General features: G+C 40.7%; 1 protein-coding gene across 4 annotated transcripts in view; it reads right to left on the reverse strand.

Moving 5' to 3' along the window:
• The window catches only part of mast3b (microtubule associated serine/threonine kinase 3b), a 38,956-nt gene that overhangs the window by 4,273 nt on the left and 16,219 nt on the right, over positions 1-18,464 (reverse strand). For 2 of the 4 annotated variants that reach the window (XM_084356127.1, XM_084356129.1), the window contains 23 exons: positions 15,537-15,557; positions 15,156-15,234; positions 13,117-13,274; positions 11,628-11,703; positions 10,513-10,722; positions 7,911-8,012; positions 7,130-7,262; positions 6,672-6,739; positions 5,929-6,020; positions 5,342-5,550; positions 5,022-5,160; positions 4,564-4,687; positions 4,292-4,457; positions 3,927-4,028; positions 3,465-3,587; positions 3,231-3,343; positions 2,543-2,709; positions 2,152-2,273; positions 1,819-2,019; positions 1,352-1,578; positions 1,038-1,160; positions 798-934; positions 143-327 (listed from right to left, as the gene is read on the reverse strand). In XM_084356127.1, the coding sequence (XP_084212253.1) occupies positions 143-327; positions 798-934; positions 1,038-1,160; positions 1,352-1,578; positions 1,819-2,019; positions 2,152-2,273; positions 2,543-2,709; positions 3,231-3,343; positions 3,465-3,587; positions 3,927-4,028; positions 4,292-4,457; positions 4,564-4,687; positions 5,022-5,160; positions 5,342-5,550; positions 5,929-6,020; positions 6,672-6,739; positions 7,130-7,262; positions 7,911-8,012; positions 10,513-10,722; positions 11,628-11,703; positions 13,117-13,274; positions 15,156-15,234; positions 15,537-15,557 (3,077 nt within the window). The remainder of the gene's footprint in view (positions 1-142; positions 328-797; positions 935-1,037; positions 1,161-1,351; positions 1,579-1,818; positions 2,020-2,151; positions 2,274-2,542; positions 2,710-3,230; positions 3,344-3,464; positions 3,588-3,926; positions 4,029-4,291; positions 4,458-4,563; positions 4,688-5,021; positions 5,161-5,341; positions 5,551-5,928; positions 6,021-6,671; positions 6,740-7,129; positions 7,263-7,910; positions 8,013-10,512; positions 10,723-11,627; positions 11,704-13,116; positions 13,275-15,155; positions 15,235-15,536; positions 15,558-18,464) is intronic. The other 2 variants (XM_084356128.1, XM_084356130.1) reach the window with 1 other exon arrangement.

Below are 18,464 nucleotides of genomic sequence, written 5' to 3' on the forward strand. Positions count from 1 at the left end.
TTACATTTACGTTTACGTTTCACACATCACAAGGTACAGAAACCTCGATATTTTACCATATTTACGAATAACAGAACCAAAAAGCCTCTACTGACTCCTAGTTTTCAGACGTTGAAGTCAACCGATACATAAAAACACTCACCAAAGGTCTGATGGTCCGGTGCGGGGCTCCGGCAGGGTGTGGAGGGGCCGGGGGAGAGGCTGTGTGTTGGGGAGCCTGGGAGACTCTCACTGGAGGAAACTGAGTGGTGGAGACCTGAGGAGAAGCTGCGACTGCTGTGCATCACTGTGCTCTGCTTGGAAAGCTTCTTCAAGATGCTTCGTCGTCTGAAGGAAGAGGGGACAAGGAGTCAGATATGTGATACTGTGTTGTTCAGTGTGTCGAGCTACGGCACTGACACCAGGTTCAAGAGAGCGCTGAGGGCCCTGCAAATTATTAGGATGTTGTTAATCTCTGTTGTTATCAACAAAATGTAATTGTTTGCTGTATTAAAGAATATATATAACTAATTTGATTGTGCCAATCTCTGTACAGATTTTTTTTTTTTTTAATTGTTAATGAAAGCCTTTACTTTATTCATCAAAATATTCACTAGTACAATAGAGTATGACATGCAGTGATTGTAATTCAAGTTACATTAGATTGTTACTTCCCATAACAAATTCTAACACTAGAGGGAGACAGAGCACTGACTATTGCGGGTTAGTTTTTGTGGCGAATTTGCAAAGTAAACACATGATGAGTAACACTGCAGCGCTGCAGAGGCAGGACAGAAAGCCAAACCTCAGATTCTCACCTGTCGTAGTTATCTCTCCTCTTGCTCTTCTTGCTGCGACGAGCCATCTTGCCTTTGTGTTTGGTCTTCCGAGCAGGACCAACTTTGATTGACGTGTTCTCGAGTGCTATTGTCTGAAGTGCCACCTTGCTGCCACTCTGGGGAGCAAAGAATGATTCATTTGTATAAAGGATAAAAAAAATAAATAACTTAAACTTAGTATCAAACTTAAGTCACAGCAGTCGAAAGGAGGTGCTGTACCTTTAGAAGCAGTTCTATCATCTCAGGGTGGACCAGGCCTTGGACAGACTCTCCGTTCACGTGGGTGATGAGGTCTCCAGTGCAAAGACCTGCCTGATGAGCGGGGCTGCCCTCCTCCACACTCTGTTAAAACAGAAACACAGAGAGTGAGTAGAGGAGTTTTATTTGAGCATTACATAACTACTGTTGAACCTCTCTCTTCTGTTTTATTGTCATCAGAGTGAAGCTCATAAATCAACATGGACACATGACATTTAAAACAGTTAAGGACTTGTTAAAGCTGTTTGTTTTGTTATTCTTGTGACGACACCCACCGACACCATGTGATGCACCGTGTAGACATCGCTGTCGCCCATGTAGACCCGGATGGCCTGCAGGGTGAAGCCGTACTTCTTCCCTGAGGTGTGGATGACAATGGGAGGCTTGAGGCTGCTGGGGCTGAGCGACAGGTCCCGATTGGGGGAGGAGTCACGGGACGAAGGGTTGGAGGACAGGGAGCGGGGAGAGATGGGACTGGGCTGGAGGCAGCCGGGGGAGTCATCTGAAACAAACACAGGAATGTTTCCCTCTGAAAATGTTGATCCACAGCTTCCTGCCTCAGATTCAGTTACTTTCATCATTATGTTCGAAATATAGGCCTGTTTTACTTCCCTGATTACAAATACTAGAAGGTATTATAAGCTTAGATTTTGCAAGTCCATATATTAAACCTGCCAACTAATATAAGAGTGACACCCTGTCCTGGATCTTCAGCTAACTTTTTGTTTCCGTGTTTCTGTACCTGTAGTGATAATGAGAGACAGCGCTGAGACGGAGGCTGACTTGGGGACCTTCCCTCCGCAGGGTAGCCTCTGTCTGTCTGGCGTCTCCAGCTGGTTACCGAAGCGTCGAGGGCCAGCAGGCTCCTTGGGGGATGAGTGTTTGCCCCCGGTGCTGTTGCTGCGAATCCTGATCCTCCGGAGGTTTGACACAACCACCTCAGCTGCAGGAAACATAGGTTAGAAAAGTAGAAAAAACAAACAAACATGTAAATATGCTCACTGTTCGTGCCTCTGATAGACGTACGGATACAAATGTCAGAACATTCGTCTCAAACATCAACGTCATCATTTACCTTCATCATCTGTAGAGAGGGCAAAGCGGGGCATCGTCTCCAGGCTGTGGGTGCTGCTCATCACCAGAGGACTGGTGCTCCTCTCAGACTGGGAGGAGCTGGAGGAGGCTCGAGGGCGAAGGCTACAAACAGCCAAAGACCAGTTGGACCGGTAAATCAACAGGTTATCAAACAAGAACACTGTTACGTTTAGTTAGTCCTCTTACAGATGCCATAGAATTTCTTTTAGAGCAGGTCAAATATTTGTTTCATACTGTTTTTTGGCAGAAGTTTTACACGTAGCATAGTAACAATTAATTAATTAATTCAACAAAAAGATGAAGAACGCTACTTACAGCTACGACAGGAGTAAAAGCAGCTTATGATACAGACAGTGTACAACTGTGCGTACCTGGCCATGCGTCCGGCATGTCTCCACTCCACGCTACCCTCTGCTGGGCTCGGGGATGGACTGAGTCCTCCAATGTCTCCACGGTCCTCCTTCTCCTCACTGTGGCTGCGGTCAGAGGAGAAGCTCAGGTTGGATGGCGTCGCCAGATGTTCTGTGCTGCTATAAACCTGAGAGGTTGAAGAGGAGAGTTGGTGTGACAGAGAGCTGAGCTGAGTACTGATGTAATGCACAGTCTAGCAGCTTTACTAGAGGCACTCCACCTTTTGATAAACAAATGATTTTTTATCCTAACACCACGAAAAAGACAGGGGTCATTTCTGTCCTGTTTAAATCTGAGAACCGATCATTTGATGCTTTGCACAGATTCATTTTTCATACACTTTTTACCCACACTGAACACTCAGTTTGTTGGTGCATCCAATACAAGTTCACTGTGACTGCCTAATACAGGTGCCTTGTAGTTAGAGTGGGCTAATATAATATAATATATAACACAGTGGAGAAGCCTGGCAATACTTAACTTTTACTCAATTACAACATGAGGTATTCAATTATGACGACATAGTTCTCTTTGGTAGAGTAAAATGTGTAAATATCCAAAGAAATAATGTTGCAAGTTGCGTTTATACTAAATTTTTTGAAGGGCTCACTTTTTGGACCTCCAAAGCTCTACACAAGTCACCCTTACCTTGCTGAAGCGATGCGACCAGGAAGAAAACTGTCGAATTTCCAAGGAAGACTCTTCATCATTGGTTTCCTCATCCTCGTCAGATGCCAAATGATGGTAACGCTCTGAACGAGCTACAAACGGGAAGAAAGGTCAGGGACTCGGCTTCAGAGAGCTACAACAAATACCGTTTGATGCTGTTACATTGGTGGATACAGTGTTTTAAATGTGGGAGAACTAATAAATGTAACCTACTGTCAAAGTAGCTGGTGTCGTCCTCCGCCTCCAGCTGAGGGATGAATTCAGCTTTCTGTCTCAGGAGTCCATTCCAGTCGAAACCCAGGAAGAAAGGGTGCTGTTTGACCTCCGAGGCTCCGCCTATAACAGTTCAAAAGGTTAAAAACATTGTCACTTCAATAAACCCAAGAGGCAAAACTTATTTCTTACATTACTTTTGACAACTAGCTGTTCTTATTTGAATCTCTCACTTTGTCTTCAAAATTGTATTACATATTTAAGTTTTGGATTTATAAATGTTTCTGAATATAATTATGTTCAGAAGAAAGTCATCATTTCTATTTCCCTACTGCTGCTGCTACAAAATCTTGCAGAGAATTTTTGGATTGAGAGAAAACACCCTCATTTTTCATTATCAGTTTGTATCAAACACCATCTGCAGCTTTCTCATGCATGAGTCAACAGTAAACTGGGCAGTACCAGTTCCTAGTCGGTCTAAAGGACTCTGTCTGAGCAAGCGGGTGATCAGGTCCTGGGCATCAGCAGGTAAAGCATCATCTCCTTCAGGCCAAATGATTTCATCTGTCAAGATACAGAGAAACAAGACAGATTAATTATTACAAATAAAAGCATAAAATAATAATGATGAAGTGTTCAAAACTCAAATGTGAAAAATGTTTGTGCTTTAGATATAATCTGTGCTGATCTGTGATCTGATTACTTATAAAAGGTCTCTTATGTGTGGTTAAGTTTGGCAACGAATGCAATGAAGTTGCACATTTGTATTTGCAACACTAGAAAATATCTTCCCTACTTCTAATGATTTCGATCATTTCAGCGCTCACCACTGACAACTTGTCCAAAAAGCTCTTCAGGCGTGTCTCCAAAGAACGGGACGCAACCGACCAGGAATTCATAGAGGATGATCCCCATCGCCCACCAGTCCACTGGCTTCCCATAGCCCTGCCTGAGGATCACCTCAGGGGCAATGTACTCTGGAGTGCCACACACCTGCAAGAGCAAATCAACACAGGTGAGTTTTGAGGAGCAGTGATTTGTGTCATGTTTTTATTTACATGGAAGAGATGCTTTGTGTTACATTCAAAAACAGCCTCACCTGCTTGTCAATGAACTCTTTCTCCATGTGACCCTCGTACAGGTTGGTGGTCATGTTCATCAGGCCAATTTTAGACAGGCCGAAGTCTGTCAACTTGATGTGGCCCATGGATGTAATCAACAAGCTGTTGGGTGAAAAAAAACAAAAAACATTATCAATAAAAGCAGTTCTTCCCCCAAGTGTATTTTACTTTTGAATGGTCGATGCTTTTACTAAAATCAGAAAAAAAAAAAAAAGAAAAAAAAAAAGCAAGAACACAGATTGCAAGACTGAAAAAAAGACATCTGGATTCACCATGTGTCAAATCACAGAGCCGATAATGTTTAATTTAATGATGTTTAATTAAATGAATCCTAGGGAAAATCTAGAGTACTTAGTCAGAGTCATATTCAGTACATTTTATACAAACAGAGAAATTGTTAAACAGAAGTGAAGTGGGAGTTTGTTTGTGTTCTTACTTGTCAGGTTTGAGATCCCGATGCACGATACCATAGTTGTGAAGGTACTCCAGGGCTAGGACTGTTTCAGCAAAGTACATCCTTGTCATCTCTACAGGCAGTGGGCCCATGTTCTTGAGTAGGTTGGCACAATCTCCACCTAAATGAATCAGAAAAACAGAAGCCCGTAAGCATTGCGTTTGTTTCAATTTCTGTTGCCTGGACTAATTATTAATTATTTCTTGTTTCTAGGTTTCTACATTATGACTTACAGTAAGCTGTCCTAGATTATATAGAGCCACAGGTCTAAATCACACACACGCAGTATTTCTCTACTTTACCTTCCACATACTCCATGACCATGCACAGGTGTCGTCTTGTCTCAAATGAGCAGAACATGGAGACAACAAAAGGGTTCTCAGCAAAAGTTAGGATGTCTCGCTCCACAAATGCCTGCTGGATCTGGTTCCTCAGGACGAGGTTCTGTCGATTTATCTTTTTCATCGCAAACCGTTGGCGGGTCTCCTTGTGGCGGACCAGATACACAGCCCTGTCAAAAACCAAAAGGAGCCACATTAGCCATATTATGTTCACACTGAACAGTAAAAAGGATTCAAGAAATCCTTTGTTATTGGAGACGATGGCAAAGACAAGAGGTTCAAGACTGGGCATTTTTCACCACTGTTTCATCAAAAGGAGGAAACTTGTTTCTGATAAGATAATTACAGATAATTATATATAATGATTTTTGATTATGAATAACAGTGTTATTATATAGTTTCATTGTTCCTTTCAAAATTCAAGGGTTTTGTAGCTCTTGGTTTAAAAGAATAAAAAGTTGCTACAAAGTTTTTTGGAAAACCAATAAACAATGCCAAGAAAAGCGAAGAAGAAAAAAAAACCTAAAACAACGGTCCTTTCTTCTTACCCGTAAGCTCCATTACTGATCAGTTTGATTGTTTCAAAGTCACTCTCAAAAGGCTTCCTTCGAGTTGGTGTCAACGTCTGTGGGGCCTTATTCTGTGGAGCGGAAGCAGAAACGTGATGTTAGCGGCTGTTTATGGGCAAGTTAAAAATAAAGAAACAAAGTAGATTCAAGACTTTTAGTTTATTATTACAGTTTATTTAATTATTTACAGTGTAATTAAGTTTCTGGGGCCTGTTCTGCAGTCGGCTAAATTAAGCATAGTGTGGACCAACTTGTAGTTCAAATACAGAATACATTGTTTTCACATTTTGTCCATACATCTGAATTTGGGGCAATATAAACAAACCGACTCGACATGTATCTCGCTATGATACTAACCTAACAAATGTTCTCTTTTGCTTTGTAGTGACAGACTGCAGAACAATTTTAAGATTACTTTCCACCTTTGTCTAGTCTTGTCTTGGTTTCCAGTAGCTTTCATGAAAGATATAAAATATTTATGGTTTCCTTTCATACTAAAATGGGTCACTGGAAACCACAAAAAACAAATGTCCTGATCATCTGAAGACACATTTAGACACACACTCAGATGTAGCTAAGAAACTATTGAAAACAAGGGACACATTTGAAGAAATCGTGTTTATAGTGCATATAATCTAAATCTTTCATTTTTAAACCACATCCTCTTTAATGTCAAATTCCTTGCACACTTATAGGTCGTATGAATAAAGGTAAAAGATTACCTCCACATTAGCATCGGGTTCCACTGACACTGAAGGACCGGTATCGTAGTGTTCAAGCTGTACCATGTCTAGAAAAAACAGAGCGAGAGAAACAGTCTTCACCTCTCACCGTCAACTCTCCCTCCTCAAACTCACTTTTCAGTGAGCTTGGCGTTGTGTTACCATTTCAGGGTTGTCACATGGTGTAAATGCTATTTTGCTGTTCAGAAACTGGTTCTACTACAGCGTTTATGTGGCAGTGACACATTTATGACATTTTTAAACCGACTAAACCTGACTTTCATGCTACATTAACAGTGCAGGAAGTCAGAACTGCTGCATTTATCTATGTTTTTTCCAAGATTGTTCATAGTAAATTTAATCCTCTACCAAATTAGAGTAACATCAGATGACACATGCACAGAGTAACATTTATAAAAGACCTGTGTGAGCGTGAGGCTTCACTTTATGAGTTGTACCTTCTAATGGGTCCCGTGTCAGACCCAGCTGGCTGATGATGTACCGCGGGATGTCCGTCTTGATTCCCTGGCCAACTTTGGCATGACCCTCCGCTGCCTCAAGTAAGTGATAAAACTCTTCTGGGTCAAACTCCTGTGAACAGAATCCAAGTCTCATAAATGAGGACTGACTGAAGAAAAAAATCCTGCCAGACTGCCAAGGCAAGTGTTCATTGTGTAGCACAGGTACGACTCAAAGGCACCTGCAATCTTTAAGAGCCCACTGTTGTAGGACCTGCCCTACTATGCTTCTGATTGGTTGACTTTCTTAGTTGGGTTGGTTAAGTTTAGACATGAAAAGTGAGATTGGTTAGGGTAAGAATATATCAGGCTAAGTGTATCAGAGGCAAAGTAGGGCGGGTTTTCCCAAGAGAAACAGTAGGATGCATTGTAAAATTTCAGCTTCTCCTGAAAGTGGTTTCAAGTTCGGTCAATACACCCACATCACAAAGAAAATTAGACTCATGTGGTATTTAGCCGTGTAGATATTTATGGCTTCATCTGTTGAGGTATTGAGATATCTGATTCTTTATCTAGTCAAGGGGAAATAAAGTGAAAGTTAAGTAATACAGTCTTCATTCAAAGGTCATCAGATTCTTGTTCTGGTGACACAAATCCGCTTTCTAAGAAAAAATAAAGGTCAGAATTTCATTTTAGTTCTTCTTTAATGTGAACTTCTACTCGTTTAAATCGAAGTAATCTCATTTTCAATTAGGAAGAGATTTTCTCTTCCGCAGCTTACCAGACACTCCAGGAGGCGAGCGGGCCGAGAGATTATGATGAGGATCTTCCTGACCAGCTGGACGATGACGGCAACCTCCTCGCTTTCAGAGCGATCGTAGGCCTAGAAAACAGAATGGGAGCAGGGGCAACAAAATGTCATGTTTATTCCTGCAATGCTCTTAACCGACTGAGAAAACACGTCAACAAGATTAAAAGTAATACTTTAAAATCAGAAAAAACAAGCAGATATATAGGAATGGGTGATGTTTGTATAAATATTTTGTGATGACACAAATGACCAAATATGGTGCAACAGCATGTAAAACTTTGCATACCCTTCAGTTTTTGCATTTCCCCTGCTGGAATATATATTATAATCAAATTCTGAACATGACTCATGTTGTCACATTTTGAGACATGGAATAGAAGATGGCATGTACGTCGCATCTTGCATGATTATAATTCATTAAAATGTTAAGAGGAAATTCTTCGTCTAAAGTCTATACAATGTTTACAAACACTTCATTAATAAGAAATGTCTGTTTCTTGTTATGCAGATAATAAAATGTGTACAAAATGAAAAATTAGATGTGCAAACAGGGTGTAAACTTTCATTGTCATGACACATAAAAAGGGGGTGGAAGGTAGACACTTTTCACCCCTTGTGCCACTTCCTCCACCCCTGAAAAAAGACCTGAGCAGAGGCACTGCTTAGCACCGAAAGAGGAAATATGAATATATAAAAACAGTCTGTTCAAAGCAGATGGAGACGGCTTTAAGAGAAATACGAACAACAGGCGCTGCCTGACAGAGTTACGTCAGAGAACACATCATTTTAAACGAAGTGGAATTATTATAATAATCACTGGGTGGGTTCAGTCTTAATGAGTCATCCACATCCTTTCTTGGAGATGACTGGAGTGACAGCCTGTACAAGTGAAACAGTGGTTGCAGGGTATACTATGGATTTGTGCACTAGTCATATCTACAGCCTTGACCATGGAGACTTATGCTGCAGTACTCATACTCATCTGTCTGTTAAATTAGTTGATTAATCGATCAGTTGTCAACCATTGAATTAATTGCCAACTATTGTGATAACCAAGTCATTTTTTGAGAGAAAATGTCCAAAATGTCCTGATTTCATTACATCACATGTGAATATTTTCTGTGGCTATAACAATAAACTGAATATCTTTGGGTTGTGGACAGAACAAAAATCACCTTTGGCTTTGAAGAAAAAAGTAATCCCCATTTTTCATAATTTTCTGACCTAACAACTAATTTATTAAACAAGACAATGACCGACAGATTCACTGATAATTAAATACTTGTAGTTGCACCCTGGTCAGCAGTCGGTTAGCTTAGCTTAGCATGAAGACTGTAAAGAGAGGGAAACAGCTAGCTCGGCTCTGTCCAAAGCTATGTCTTTAACTTTCTCCAAAGTTCCCCGTGGTCGTGAGCATCATGGTTTACACATGTGAGTTTATTTGTGTTAACCTCTGGTCATGCAGAACCATAATCCAATGTGAATGTCACAATGTGTAAGCGCAAGAAAGACAGTATTGTTCCTAGAATGCCACAAGGTCAATTACTCAAACAACCGTGTATTATACTATTAAACACAATTCTCACATGATGTGAAGTGTTCAGTCAGTTGAGAGAATCTTGCTTACATGGTAAACCATGTGTTAAGCAGCATTTATTGTTTCTGTGCTACAATTCCCAGAGATCATTTTCAATTTTGGCTTTTCTCTTGATGACATCTCTGTGGGTGGTGCTCTTTGACTTTCACTGCTCCTCTGACCTTTTACATCAGAAAGTTTGTACTAAACAAACAGCAGAGCTGTTGCACACTTGAGAGGAGCACCTGAGGTAACAGGCACGTAGACAATGACTGGAGGTTGACGAATAGGAAATAAAACACTTCTGTAGGCTGTCAAAATATTCTTCTCTGTAGCAAAGATCAGGAGGTCGTACACAAGGGAGTTTTCTTTTTTAATCATTGATACCAAACGTATCAAATAAAAAGATTATTTAAAAAAATCTCACAGTTTTTACAAATTCAAAGTTATTTGGATGACAACAAATCACAGACAAAGAGAATTTAGATGAATGAAAATGTAATTTTACCTGTCAAACCTTTTAACAAAGTGACTTTGTCACACAGAGTGAGACTTTAGGTGTGTGTGTGTGACAGCATTTGTTCCACTGTATGGGAACAGACTTATCAGTTCAGCTGGAGGTAAACCTAGTTGGCCGTGCCTTCTGCCTGACAGCATGCAGAGGAACAGGGGAAGAGGTTGCTATAGAAACTAACATTTTATCACAACACAGATAAGATCTGTGACAAAAAATACCTCTCACCAACACCGACAATTTCCACTACCAGATCTAGTGTAAGTGCCTCTGGCTATCAGACGGTTATTGATTGCACATTTCAACCTGGCTCAATCAATCTGCTTTCATAATGTCATCACATCCAAGTGTCCAGACGAAGAGCACACATGTAGTAGCTCATCTGCTGATGCCAAATGCTTCATTTTCAATCAGGTTTTGAAACTAACAAAACCTTTTCGACCCACATGATTTCTACGTCATAAAATCAGCTGTTTCCTCACCTCGTGAAGCAGCTTCTCCAGCTTCTCCTGCAGCTCAGCAAAGTAGCGTGAGGTAACCAGGCCTTTCTGGGACTTGTCCAGGCAGTCTCTGACCAGCTCCACTAACTGGTGCTGGATGAAGCCCAGCACCCCGTCAGCCAACGGGAGGGAGCTGTCTGGAGAGCAGTGGGTGATAATCTCCAACAAGCGCTCCTCCATCTGGGCTGTGGCCTGCAGGGAGGGCAAGCACATAAACACATAGTTAAGACATTAAAGGGAGACAGTAATTATGTTTTTTTACTCTCTGCAGCACCAAATGTCCATAATATTTCTGTGGGTGGATTCATATGTTGTTGACCCAGTGATCATTGAGCCACCTGCTGAGGTTTTTGGTTCTGAAACCTCAGTTTCCATCTTACACTCTGTTTTTAAATAGCAAAACTCCTACTCTCTGAGTTTCGAGACACTTCAGATTTCAGTATGTCTATAGTATGTGTCTGTAGTATGCGTGGATTAAAATTCAAACTAGGGATGCACATTAAATATAGCGTCAATAAATTATCTGCCAGATATTGGGAAATGTATATCAGCTATTTATTGGAAATGGTGAAATGAGAGCTGATAAAGAGCGCTGATAATATGAAGCCAAATTGCTTTAACTGACTTAACAAGCTCAGCAGTTATGCACTCAGACACAGTAAGTGGTGATGTGCACTGTTAAAGCTGGTCTGTGAGAGAGTTAAACATGTCGTCACCGGTTTGAATGTTTTTTTACAGTTTCACAGAGAGACAACACGATTGTTATTTGCAGCACATGTTCCACAAGGGTTCAGAAAGGAGGGAAAAAGTCTACAAGTTTTAACACAACAAGTCTTAGAAGAGCTATGGAATATTAAATCATTCATCTCTGCTCACTCAGGTGTGCATAAACTACAGGCTATTCTTTTTAAAATATAAACATTTGAAATTTAATGTGATTAAATGTGATTTTATCGCCATAAGAAGCAGGCACTGGTTATCAGTATCTGCTGAAAAAATCTATATTGGGCATCTCTAAATCTAACTTCAGGGATGCCCAACATGGAAATGGAAAAGAGCAATGTGAGGTGTTTTTGTTACAATTTTCTTGTGCGCACCTTTGGGAAACGTTCTCTGTAAACATGGTTCATCATCACAATCTCATTATCAAAGGAGACACTCGATCGCCCGGGGCTGCAACAGAAACAAGACAACAGATTAGTATATTGTAATCTATCAAATATGCATTTCAACATTTACCAATACACAATCCAATACTCTCCACTGAGCCAGTAAGCAGAAAGTGGTTATGTCATGGAAGCCATCAGTCGATACAATTCAGCCCACCCAAACACACAAAGAGTTTTTTTGAGGTCAACATCTACACTTGTACTTTTGATCACAACCTGCAGAAAAGCAATATTGTGAGCCAACATTCGATTTCAGTGGCTCTTACGCTGGTAAATCTACAATCAGAGTGGATTTCACTGTCAGGTTTTGATATTTTTCCTTTAGATGTTTCCACACCGCTGGCTAAACCGAGTGAATCATCAACATCGCTCAATTAGTCATTTACTGCAACACCACTTAAGTATTTAGGCTGTAAGACGGGCGTATTTTTTCTTTTTTTTACAGAAAACCTTGCTTGATGAAGCTTCAAATAGAACAGATGGAGAGAAAACCTATCACATGCAAACAGGCTCCCTAAGCCATTTTTTTGTCATGAAAGACGCCTCTGTTAGACTGGATGGCTGCTGCCCAACACATACTGCTGCAGCTCACCGTGGCTCTCTGCATCAGGCCCCCCCACCCCCCTAAACCACCCCCACCCTCGACTACAGTTCAGCAGCTAGATCCCTGAGGCGCTCTGTTAGCTCGCATGCCCACGCACGGCACAACATGGTGCCAGAACACAGAGCACTGAGGCATCGCACAAACGGCGCAGAGCAGAGCCAACAGACAAAAGTTGTCAAAACCACACAGCTCTGCAGTCAGATCTCCACCTGCCTGCCAGCCAACAGGCATGTGTAATCGATCCGAGGCACTTGAGACGCCAAAAGCTGTGTGCTTGTGAATTTGTCTTGGTCATACCAACATCATGACATCTGACAGTCTTCCAGGACATAATGACACCGAGGACCATGAACCGTGCAACACACTATCGCTATTAACAGGTAGTTAATCCCTTTTGGAAGGATTACTACATTAAATTTGTATAAAAATACTATTTTCATTAATTTAATGACAGGCCAAGAAACAAACTAAAACACTTGCTTCAGTCTGGACAGTAAAACAATTGTTTCGATCAGAATATAGAAGTGGTAAACACAAGTGTTTTCATTTACACTCTAATCTCAGACATGAACTGTGGCACAGGAGCAGACACTTAAAGGGGTCAAATCATTGTCACATTCATTTTAGTTGAACAGGCTTAGTAAAAATGTCCAAGTGCGAGTCCATGTCTTTCTACATTCTTACTAGCTATGTAAACATCGGAGTCAAGAAAAGAGGCCACCCACACTTCATACCGAAGATGTAATCACTATTTTCCTAAGATGTAGAAACAAAAAACCTATATGAGAAGGAGATTCATTCAGGATTAGCTACCTGAGGCTGCGAGACCGAGGACGGATGACCGTCGAGGGCCGCCCATCCTCGTCGGCCATGCTGTCTGTGCTGCGGAAGTGTTTGAAGAGAAAGTGCAGCTCATCTTGTGTCGGCTGGTAAGGAAGCTGGTGAAGGCGCTCCTGGGAGGACGAAGAAGACTGCAGACACAAAGAGGGATCCATCACTTTCTCCAATTTAAATCTATTTTCTTTATATTCAACAGGTTCAAATCTGATGGTGATGAAGCCAAAATATAAACCACAATCACCATCTCTTCAACAATCCTGAGATAATTCGATAGTGTTTGATAAAAACACTGAATGATAATCGCAAATAATGACTGATAATAATGACATTAAGATGGTTAAACAGCCATATCTGGTGGACAATAGAAAACTGGTGACTTTTATTAACATAAAAGGACAAATTATTGATTATTGAAGTTTGGACAGCTATATTTAAACAACATTTATTTGCGCAGTCCTTAAAAACAGACTCAAAGGGCCTTGACGGGACACAGCAAAAGTCAGCTGGGATATAAAACATGTTCAAAATACTTCCCAAACTGAACTAATCCAGCCTTGGTTGCCAAGGTTGAGATTAATGGGAAGAACTTAAGTCAAGACTGATTCAAAAGGCACTAAATGTAGCCTTTTGTGTTTGTCAAACTCAAGATCACAGTTCCAGTAAATCCTGCCACTTCCTTAAATAAAGAGGACGTTGCTACTTTTCAGTCCTGCAACAGCAACAAAGTTTCCTTCGAATGTGAGCCGGTGCCTCTCAAATGAAAAAGCTGACAGTTGAGGCAATCATTTATTAATGGAAATGACTCCATCCAGCACCTTTCAATCAGCATTTTGCTGTTAGGAATTTTCCACTCACTTCATATTTACTATCTAGTTCATGACGACAGCAGCGTAGTACACTCTGTGCTGACAAGAAGCCAACATAAGCCCAACCAACTGTTAATACACCTGTGGAGGATTTAAATGAGGCACACAAATTTAACTGGTGTGTGAATTTAGAAGTAGTCAGAGAGTGAAAGTGGACTTAATAAATGAACAACTACAACAATAATGTCTTCTGGTGATGGTGTGAACAGTAATGAAGCCCACAGAGGCATCTTTATTCACACCAATAAGTTCCATATCTACCATGGCGCGGCGTGAACTCTTTTCAAACTAAACGGGACACGGTGTACGTTGCCGGCAATCTGTTTAATTTCACAGCCCATGTGTCCTGAACAGAAGAAGGCCACAGGGATGGCATCTGTGAAGTCTTTTTCTAATGCCTCAGTATAAAGAGGGCAGTGAGGGCCACTGAAGAGCCTTATTGTCTCCACTGACCTCTTGGCCTGGTCTACCCAATAAACTTCCTTATAATAGTTGCACATAGCCGACTTCACCATAGACTGAGCACACTCTCCCCGGCTGCGAACTGTTCATTTGAATGCCAACTCATTACGTCATGCTGTAAACGAATACAATTACAGCTTTATTCTATGTAATGTTGTGATCTCAAAAGAGGTTTATAAGAATATTTTATAAATTATAATAAACCTCTTTTTTGAAAGGTGTTTTTACCAAACAACAACGAAAAACGTGATTTTCAGCCAAGTTAACATAATTACCACAGCTGATGTTAATACAAATTATTCTAAAAAACAAGCCATCCATAAATTGTGATAATGTGACAAATATGTGATGTTTTGTTGAAAAGCTGTCATTAAATATTGTCACTTACAGTATGTGATCTAATAACTAAAACAGCGAGAGTACACACACACACTTTACATCATCTCCTCATTAACATGCCTGTACACAGACTGTGTGGACTACTTCTAACACAGAGTTCCACAGACTGGGAGAATGACTAATTCAAGCAGATGATGGAGGAAAACAATTAACAGTTTGTCATCTCAGGCTTGGCATCCACACGCATTAGCATGAATGTGCTATTTGGGCTGAGCGAGGTGTTAGAAGTGCCTGGCTGCCGTATATCGGCCGGGGAGGACTGTGCCATGTTTTGGGATGACTTACCGAGACAGTGGAGCTCGGCGGGTTGGTGCCATAGCCAGATGAGGGGAGGGATGCCAGGGACCATCTCCGGCCCTCAGCTCTGAGAGAAACAGACATGCATCTTACATAAGCCGCAGCAGCATAGGCATTAGTTAGCATTTCATATGTGAAACTCCTTACATAACAGGCGACGGAGGAGGCCTGTGACTACAAGAGCATGAAATTAATTTCCTTTTTCTAAATCATATATAACAAGGTTCTGTGTCCTCACTTGAATCAGAGGAGCTCTTTAGTTTTTGCTCTTTACAAATCAAGCTATAAACCTTCACATGACAAAAAAATAAATAAAACACAAGCTTTAAAAGACAACAGACATGGTGCAAGAATTTTGAAAGAAGCTACCTGTCAGCTCGGGCCAGGTGACTGAGATCACGACAGCAGCAGAGAGAAAGAGAAAAGCAAGAGGTTTCAGTGAGTTTTGGGAATTTTGCGCCAAACGATTCAGTGACCCCTGGCATTCAGCTGAGGGATTAGTTCTGACAATCTTGCCTTCCTTGCCAGTTTTCATTTGTCCAGATACAAGGACTAGCTCGCAAACTAAATTAATTTGAGGATATACTTTACATAACAGAAACAAATCTTCACTTCAAAGCCTGACCAGCAAAAGGAAGATCTTGTCTCCAGTTTCGATTTTATGACAGCAAAAAAAAAAAAAAAAAACACAGACCAAAACTGAAGTGAGAGAGGGAAAAAAAAAAAACACTAAAAGGTTACGTGTTATAATACTTGGCATGTTGTTTGCAAGCAGAGGACAGTGAAGTTATTATGCAATGAAGTTCCCACAGAAACTCAAAGGTTAAAAGAAAGCTCCAACAGCGCCAAAACATTCAGAATTAAATCTATTTGGTGTAGAAGACTGAATGAGTAAGATCTGAAAGAGTGATTTTAAATAGACCAGATGACTTCATAATATTGATTTAAAGACAACTTCGGTAAATTAACGCCTCGATGGGCTTGAAAGCATTCTAGCAGGGGGCGATTTGACCTAAAATTTATATCAGTGTATTTTATTTGTTTTTTGGGGTGATGGTATGATATCACAGTGCTATAAAATAAAAGGGAAATTCCACTAAAACATGATGCTACCTCTGTTCACTCTATTAAGAATGTAAGGGAACATATCTGTACAAAGAAAAAGATAAACATAAACAATAATGTATATGATTATTGGCTTCGAATAGGAATAAAAATAACATATTGATCTACATGTGTTTTGAGAAGGGAGGATCAGCCTGCCCAATAATGTAGGTTAATTAGTCAATGTAATGTGATTCATTGTCAGAGTTAGACATTGGTTAGGATGAGGCAGCTCAACATCTGTGTGTAGAAAACCCAAAGTACAATAATCAGTGGCTTGTCTACAAAGTACATTTACATGCAGCAGCAACAGACACTGTGGACCATTACTGAGCAGGAGCTTTTGTGTAATGTTCGCAACAGAGCCAGCTGAGCTTGCGTTGCAGTATGAAAACCGTTTCCAACATTAACATTCACACAATTTGTCTCGACTATCCCTTAATACTATATACTCCAACATTGCTCCAGCTACCACACTTTCAACGATCCATCCTTGAGCTTGAGTTTTAAAGCGCATCCTGTGTTTCACGTTGCTGGCCCTCATTGAGAAAGCAGTCCTAAGTAAAATGGTTAGCACACACATTAGCCTGTAAGTGTTTTCCAGTTGTTGCTGGGACATTTCCATCAAAAATAAAGTTAATCTTCTGTGTATTCACCTCCTTAGATGGTGAGAGTAGATAAAGACATTTGTTGGTTCTTGCAGAAAACAACAGATAAATTGGGGTGCTTTGTTTAGCTTCCACATGTTTGTGTTACTGAAGTCAGCATTAGTGAGGAAAACAGTAGTTACTGGATGTAACTTTAGTTCTATTTGTACATGTACAGGACCACTGATCGTCCTGCAAGGTGTTGGGTCTTTATTACTGCAGCACAAGCTATGTTAGATGCCTCAGGAAGTGTGTGGCCAAGTTTGTCTATAAACTTGGTGCTGACAGTGAGGCAACTGATTACTTTTCTCAATTATAAGGGTGTAAGTTTTACTAATTACCTTTCATCTTGATAGTAAGATACGATATAAAGTGCTTTACACTGATTTTCTCAGAGAAGGTGTAATTTTTCTGTCTTATTTCAGGACAAAGCACCTGAACTGCTCACGAGTTTTGAACGGCTGTTCTAGGCTTCTTCAAGGTGCCGCTTTACTCGTAGGCTACACACGCCTGAAGCTATACAAGCGTGTTGCCATGGGAACCAGGTTGAATGATGTGTGAGTGGGCTTCGGGGGTACCCTCTATCTAACTGCACTCATCCTGCTCAGGAGGAGTCGGCTGGCAGAGAGTGTGAACGCTCCAGGCTGAGTCAGTCTCAGTCACCTTTGCTGCTGCTTCTCTTCAGCTTCCACACTGCCTGCCTCTGTCCCAGCACACTCACACAGACGCTGCATCTCACAGGAAACCCCTCAGAGTGTGATCACGCATTAGATTTATTTAATTCTTGAGAATGTAAATTTGTATTTGGTTCATTTAGGTTCACGTTGTTAAATTACACAGCTCCATGACTTGTAAACAGGAGCCACGGGAATTAAAACTGACTGTGGGTCCTGTAATTTTAAATGATCATGATGCATGGTGCAAATATTTCTGGGAACCTCGACAGGATTTCATAAATTAAATCCCTAAATTTTGTATAGTGCCAAATAAATTAATAAAAGGCAGACATTGGCTCTAGTCTCTCCATATTCACTTGCTTACTTCAAGAGCAGCAGTGTGGGTTGAAAACCATACTTAAACTTCTTGAAAGTCTTTGAATAAAATCCCTTCATAGAAGTCTTTGTACCACTAGCCTTTATTTCCAAGTTTATTTTATTCATAGTGAAAATAGAAATTAATTTTAGGGAAACTAGAGTCTCTGTTTCATTAATACATTTCCAAAAAAAGAATTCCATATAATTGCTACTGCACTGATAGTCTCCCCTTGCCACACCTATCTCCACAGCACTGTGCCAGTGGTGGAGAAAAATCTGGCTGCACATCAGGAGGCAAGCACTTGCATTAAAATGGCTAAATCCCCACTAACAACTGATAGCTTGGAGGATGCTGTTGTTGTTGTTTTCAGTAGAGACAGGGATTTTGAGAACATTGGCAGACAGATAGCGGAAAAGGGAGGAGAATGAAGCATTAAATGTTTGGTCAATGGCAGGCTTAAACCCACAGTCTACATTCGCTGAGTCACTCTAATGAAGTGTAGGCTAGTGGT

The sequence above is a fragment of the Pagrus pagrus genome, assembly GCF_965226575.1.
Source record: "Pagrus pagrus genome assembly, chromosome: 6".
NCBI lineage: Eukaryota > Metazoa > Chordata > Actinopteri > Spariformes > Sparidae > Pagrus > Pagrus pagrus.